The 7,445-nt window shown below is 40.4% G+C and overlaps 1 protein-coding gene across 2 annotated transcripts in view; it reads left to right on the top strand.

Moving 5' to 3' along the window:
• The window catches only part of GFM1 (G elongation factor mitochondrial 1), a 56,470-nt gene extending 49,641 nt beyond the window's left edge, over positions 1-6,829 (top strand). For both annotated transcript variants that reach the window (XM_085870062.1, XM_085870060.1), the window contains exons 16-18: positions 5,703-5,863; positions 5,947-6,000; positions 6,306-6,829. In XM_085870062.1, the coding sequence (XP_085726188.1) occupies positions 5,703-5,863; positions 5,947-6,000; positions 6,306-6,434 (344 nt within the window). In that variant the 3' untranslated portion in view covers positions 6,435-6,829. The remainder of the gene's footprint in view (positions 1-5,702; positions 5,864-5,946; positions 6,001-6,305) is intronic.
• Positions 6,830-7,445: the final 616 nt, after the last annotated feature.

The following is a 7,445-nucleotide window of genomic DNA, read 5'->3' on the forward strand; positions in this document are numbered from 1 at the left end:
TGAGAAAAAGGCATGTGACAGCATGCCTGAAGTTTACAAAAAGGCATGTGAAAGACTGAGAGCATGAGGCAAAAGATTCTGTGGTCTGTCTGAGATGAAAATTGAACTCTTTTGCCGGAATGCAAAGCGCTATATTTGGCAGAAACTGAGCACAGCTCATCACCAATCTAACATCAGCCCTACCGTGAGGCATGGTGGTGACAGCATCATGCTATGGGGAAACTTGTAAGGATAGAGTAAACAATGAATGGAGCCAAATACAGGAAAATCCTTGAAAGAGAACCTGCTTCAGAGTGCAAAAGTTTAGTCTGTGGCGAAGATTTGCATTCCAACAGAACATTGCCCCCGAGCATACAGCCAAAGCAACACTGGAATTGCTTTAGAACAAGAATGTGAAAGTCCTTGAGTGGCTTCGCCAAACCCCAGACTTGAATCCCATTGAGAATCTATGGAATGACTTGAAGATTGCTGTTCACCGACACTCCGCATCCAACTTGATAGAGCTTGAGCAAATCTGCAAGGAAGAATGGAAGAAAATCCCCAAATCCAGATGTGCAAAGCTGATACAGACATACCCAATAAGACGAGGAGCTGTAATCGCTGCCAAACGAGCTGCTACAGAGTATTGACTCAGGAGGCCGAATACTTATTGATGCAAGACATTTCAACTTTTCATTTTTAATTGATTTGTAAAAATTTCTAAAAACATGTTTTCACTTTGCCATTATGGGATATTTTGTGAAGATCGGTGACAAAAAAAATTAAATTTCATCTATTTTAAATAGGCTGTAACACAACATGTGAAAAAGTCAAGGGGTGTGAATACTTTCTGAAGGCAACACATATATCTTTCTACAACAGATGCACCACCTGGCTATTGTGGTGAGCATCGCCGAAGATTGTCTCACCCGGTAAAACCACATAATCCGCAAAGAACAACCGTCTGTCTGCCAGCCAGATGATTGTTCCCACGAATGCAAACCATTCAACCAGAAGGCACGTAATGCAATCGGCGGGTAAATATAAAACATGTGGAGTAGGACTATGTCCAATGTTGTTTGGGGAGTGCTCGTCACACGCCACGTGTTTTTTATATATATATATATATATATATATATATATATATATATATATATATATATATATATATATATATATATATATATCTATATATATATATATCTATATATATATATCTATATATATATATATATATCTATATATATATATATATATCTATATATATCTATATATATATATATATATATATATATATATATATATATATATATATATATATATATATATATATATATATATATATATATATATATATATATATATATATATATATATATATATATATATATATATATATATAAGGCCTCGCGAGGAGGAGTGATGTAAGCAACATTTTTAACGATATGATGATGATGATAGGCTCGGATGATAGGGTAAGGGTTAAAATAGTGCTATATGGCATTAATTCCAAAATGGCCGATGTGTCCATTACATCACTCCTCCTCGTGGAGCCTCATGTATGCATAAGTGTAATAAGCTTCTGGATCTCTACCCTGGATATGCTGGATATGTATATATATATATATATATATATATATATATATATATATATATATATATATATATATATATATATATATATATATATATATATATATATATACAGTAGACTCGGCATAAGTCGGCAGCGTGTAACTCGTCACTTCGCCGAAGTCGGCAGCGTCAAAAAGTCCCAAATTTATCTCATGTTAAATCCCTTTGAATAAAGGGTCATCCCTCTGTAAGTCGTCATCTCTAAGTCGTCCCTTCGTCTAAGTCGTCAGATGTTGTCTGTTCCCGCGTAATGGAAACTCAGGTAAATTACCACTCCTAACTCGTCACACGGAACTGCTGCCTCGTGAGAAGCCCGATTTCGTGGAATCGTGATGCTCGCTCATTGGTGTACACCACCAGTGATAGGCTATTTATAACTGCGTACACACGTTGATCGCACTGCAGGCAGGACAATGGCGACTAAGCGTAAGCTTACAACTAAAACCTACCAAGAAAAATACGACATTATCCAGTTTTGCGAGGCAAACCCACTGATGAAGAAAACAGCCATAGCTGAGAAGTTGGACATCAAACGGCAGACATTGAACGATATCTTGAAGAATAAGGGCAAGTTATTTGGACAAGTGGAGAAGATCGTGAGGCCGGTGGTAAGTGTGAAACGCGTGAAATGTTTGTCCTTTGAAGATGTCGATGACGCGTTCATCATCTGGTTTCGGCAAATGTCGGCTCAGACGAATATTCGGTTGGACGGTGAAACGTTGCTGCTGAAGGCACGTAAATTCGCTGCGGACCTTGGGCATGATGATGCCGAGACCTTGCCGATGCATTGGATAGACAGATTCAAAGTTAGGTGGGGAATCGACAAGGTCAAGAAGTGCGGTGATTCAGGCAGCGTGGATTCGGCAGTGGTGCACGACTGGAAGGATGGCAAATTGAAAGACATCTTGGAAAGGTATCAGCCTCGGGACGTGTACAATGCCGATGAGACTGGGCTTTTCTGGCAGATGCTGCCAGAAAAGTCTCTGGGGTTCGTTGGTCATTCCCATCATGGTGATAAGCAGGCGAAGATCCGTGTGACGTTGCTGGTTGGAGCGAACATGGATGGCACCGACAAGCTGCCTCTGTACGCCATCGGGAAAAGTAAGAATCCCCGAGCCTTCAAAAGTGTGAAGCACCTGCCTGTGGCCTACTCAGCGAATAAAAATGCATGGATGACTTCTGCCCTGTTCGAACAATGGTTGGTGAAATTGAACCATCGTATGTCACTTGAAAAACGCAAAATTGCGTTCGTAGTTGACAACTGCCCCGCTCACCCTGCATGTCAACTGGAGAACATAGAACTTGTATTCCTCCCACCCAATACTACCAGTCGCACTCAACCAATGGATGTTGGCGTCATCAGAAACCTGAAACTTCACGACCGCCAGATCCTTGCCACGCGTCGCCTGAATGCAGCAGATGAGGGAATCCCATTCAAATGGGATTTGCTGGATGCCCTGATAGCTGCCAAAACCGCATGGGGAAAGGTCTCCAATGTTACCATCGCAAACTGCTTCCGTTCGGTCGGGTTCGTCAATGTGGATCGCAGTGCCCATGAAGTTGATGAGGAGAGCTATGACGACCATGGAAACCAGTTCCACAACGTCTGGGAAAGACTTGCTGAAATCTTTGGTTCAGACGCGATACCCTCATTGGAAAAATACATCAACGTGGACGCTGAGTTACGCAGCACCCAACAAATGACTGATGCAGAAATTGTGGATTCTGTGAAGAACGTCTCCGATGATACGGGTGACGTGGACGATGTGGACTTTGTTGATCTCGAGGACTCAGGGGAGACATACATTCCAAACGCGCCTCCAACTATTCGGGAGGCATTCAGCGCCCTGGATGTGATGCGCCGATACTGTCTTTCGGTGGAGGATTGCCCAGACAACATCATGGAATACAATGACCGGTTTGAGTCCTTTCTCATGCACCAGATGCCCAAGAGTTTGAGGCAGTCAAACATAACGGATTACTTCGCGAAGGAGTAAAGGACCGATCGAGCTTCGTGTTGAAGTCCGATCATGGTTTTATATTGGCTTGTTTTGTACATTACCGCACTCACTTACACATAGGCATTGAGTGGTAATCATCACCACGATGACTGTGTGTCATGTAATTTGTCACCATACCATCACCGATGGTATACGAGTTGTCTTACAGTTGTTCATTATCTTTACTTTTGATAAACTGATTCATGAATTCCATCTTTGCTTGATCACTTTCCAACTCACCAATGAACCCCCACCTATGCCCCGAGGATTGTGTTTTCCTTTTGGTGCAATAGCCGGCTCTCACACATATGTGTCCAGGCCACGCGCAACTTCATCCTTCACCCCACAGTCATCATGAATGTTCGCATATGCGTAAGTCGTCACATTTCTAAGTCGTCACTTTTTTCTCGGTCCCGATGGTGACGACTTACGCCTAGTCTACGGTATATATACATACATGTATATATATATATATATATATATATATATATATATATATATATATATATATATGTATATATATATATATATATATATATATATATATATATATATATATATATACACATACATATAGCCTGGTGTTGGCGTAGTGGTTAGGGTAGCGGCTTGGGATCCAAAAGGTCCTGAGTTCAAGCCCCGTTGGCCGCTTGAATTAATACACACCAGGAGGTTGACTCAGCCTGTCATCCTTCCGAGGTCGGCGAAGTGAGTACCAGTGTACTGGGCCCGGTGTATGCCCTGGTTAGAATAGGTGGACCATATCCCTGTGTCGTAAGAGGCGACCAGGGTTGCGTCAGGAAGGGCATCCGGCGTAAAAGCTCTGCCAAATCATAATGCGGATCATAACGGATTATCCGCTGTGGCGACCTCTAACGGGAGCAGCCAAAAGAAGAAGATATATATATATATATATATATATATATATATATATATATATATATATATATATATATATATATATGTATATATATATATGTATGTATATATCTTTCTAACCACTGACTGACTGCCTGATATTCAAGATCAGGACCTTCCGGGTGATGTAGAAAGCAGACATTTTTCGTGCCAATGGTCATCGAAGCTGGTATATCAGGGGGAAAAAAATCAGAATCGTTGCACAACATTCATAAATGAAAATATAAATAAATAGAAGAAAAAAATGAAATAAAAAAATCAAATACAGGTGAGCAACTCAAAACAATTGGGAAGCACAGTTCATTTGCTTACACAATGTGTAAGCACACATTGCTTGTGATATATGTGTGTGTGTGTGTGTGTATATGTGTGTGTGTATGTATATATATATATATATATATATATATATATATATATATATATATATATATATATACACACACACAAGACCCACCCACATCTCAGCTGTGAATGAAGGGAATAGCCAATCAGCTCCCACCTAATCAACTAAATCCAGGTGGCTCCTAAAACCGACACCTCCCACACTCCTCTAGCTGAAGAAGCAGCATAAAGCAATCCAAGAAGGCCTACACAAGGTAAGCGCTTTGCTGTTTTGAACCCTTCCCAGAGTTCCTCCACAACTATAAAGATGTTCACTCATAGTGCACACATGAGAATCCCAATGCCACACACCCCCTCAGCTACCATACCGGTTTCATCGCTTATTGACGAATCATCAGCGATGGTGCAGACAGCAATGCATACCAGTGAGACTCCCAAGCGATGAAACCGGTCTGTTAGCTGAGTTGGTGTGTAGCACTAGGATTTTCATGTGCGCACGATGTGTCTTTATCGTTGTGGAGGAACTCTGGGAATGGTTCGAAACAGCAAAGCGCTTACCTTGGGTAGGCCTTCTTGGGTTGCTTTATGCAGAATCTTTGGCTGGAGTCGTGTGGGAGGTGTCATATATATATATATATATATATATATATATATATATATATATATATATATATATATATATATATATATATATATATATATATATATATACATGCATACATATGTACACACACACACACACTTTATTTTAAATTCATTCTTTCTTTATCTTGATTACTAGACCTGTTACTAATCCATCCTGAAATATTGTTACTCTCCTTCCACTAGCTCTTGCTGAAGCCCAGTCTTTGGTTCTCGAGCCAATTATGGCTGTTGAAGTTACAATGCCAATGGAATTCCAGGGGACTGTTACTGGTGGACTTCAGCGCCGCCATGGAATAATAACAGGACAGGAGGGGTCACTCGATCTCGTCACTGTCTTGGCTGAGGTAATCTGTCACTGTTCTGCTGTTTATTACCTTCAGATTATTTCTGATTTGGTTTAAACCACATGCTTCTGTCTTTTCTTCAGGTTCCTCTCAACTCCATGTTTGGCTACTCCACAGAACTACGATCTTCTACAGAGGTATCCATATCTTTCTCTTGCAGCTTCACCTTTTATAACTCTAAACCTCGTGAACTTTATTTATTGACCTTGGCAAAATGCCCAATATACTGCCCAGTATGATTGGTGGTTTGTGGTACTGCCCAGTGGAGGTCTCTCACTTAGTGCCGACTTTATCTTCCTTGAGCGTTTTCTCACGTCATTTTTATGTATGGTTGATCAGTGAATATTTACTCCAAATCAAGTGGTATAATTCCAGCGTTTGCCATTGAAAAATCAAACCGAGACCTCACCCTCTGACGGAAATCCCAAACCCATCCCCTCAGGGCAAAGGAGAATTCACGATGGAGTTGCATCGATATGCGCAATGCTCAATGTCCACTCAGGAGGAGTTGGTGGCTAAATACGAAAGTGCTACCACACAGGGTGGCCGCAAGACCAAGGCCAAGGCATAAGACTAGCTTTCCCTCCACCCCCTCTTTTTTTTCTTCCCCTTCATCTCCCTGTTTGCTCACATTCCCACTCCCAAACACGATTGAGTGAGAGTGACGAGTTGTCTTAGGCATGATGCATAGTGGCTTATGTGAGAAATACAGAAAACAATTTCACACATCCAGGACACTGGTGATGTTTTTCTTGAACAAAAACGGCTTAAGAGTGAAATTTCAACATCCCTTCTGACGTGTAAACCTGAGATTTGGTGAATAAGATGAATATTTTTGCATAATTTATAACAATAATGTGCTCTTCTATGAGCAGAATATTGATACCTGTATATAAAACAATCATTGCTCTATTTCGATTCTTTTCACTCCTTATGTAACTATTAAATCTCTCCAAGTGATGTGAACTCTGGTGTGGAAAGCATTTCCTGATAATGTTTGTCAGTCTTTTTGTTTACGTTTTGCCATTAAAAATATACATTTCCATGTTGTTCTTATCAAGTTGACATCTTTGGGAAGTTTGAAAAGAAAACTCTTCAAAGTCAACTTGTACTTCCATTACAAATACATATTGCTGCTGATGTTTTGATCATTTATAAAAAAACCATATAGACTACAGTACTTCTCAGCAATCAACTTTGGGTTGGGAGTTGGGATATTCCTGATATACTCTTGCAGAGTTTAAATGATTATGTTTTTCTGTGGGTGGAGGCAGTACGTGACATACTTTACACCCATTGAGTAAAACACAAAAAGTTGGAGTATTTATTTTTGAAATATATATTATATTATGTGTATATGTAATATACACACATGTATATTGTTATGGAATTGGGGTTCAGGAGTTCACATGAGGGGGTTCCTCGGATTGGATTCCTGACCTCCAGACCTGAGCCCATCAGCCACGGGTAACTCTGCAGTCCAGCGGGTCTTTATTTTTATTTTTATTTTGTATACATTGTCGAGGCTCGTATGAGAGCTAACACACAACGCACAGCAAAGGGGGGGGGGGCATGAGACAAG

The sequence above is a fragment of the Eptatretus burgeri genome, chromosome 2 (assembly GCF_056783735.1).
Source record: "Eptatretus burgeri isolate ZD-2024b chromosome 2, Ebu_testis_v1, whole genome shotgun sequence".
In the NCBI taxonomy this organism is placed as follows: domain Eukaryota; kingdom Metazoa; phylum Chordata; class Myxini; order Myxiniformes; family Myxinidae; genus Eptatretus; species Eptatretus burgeri.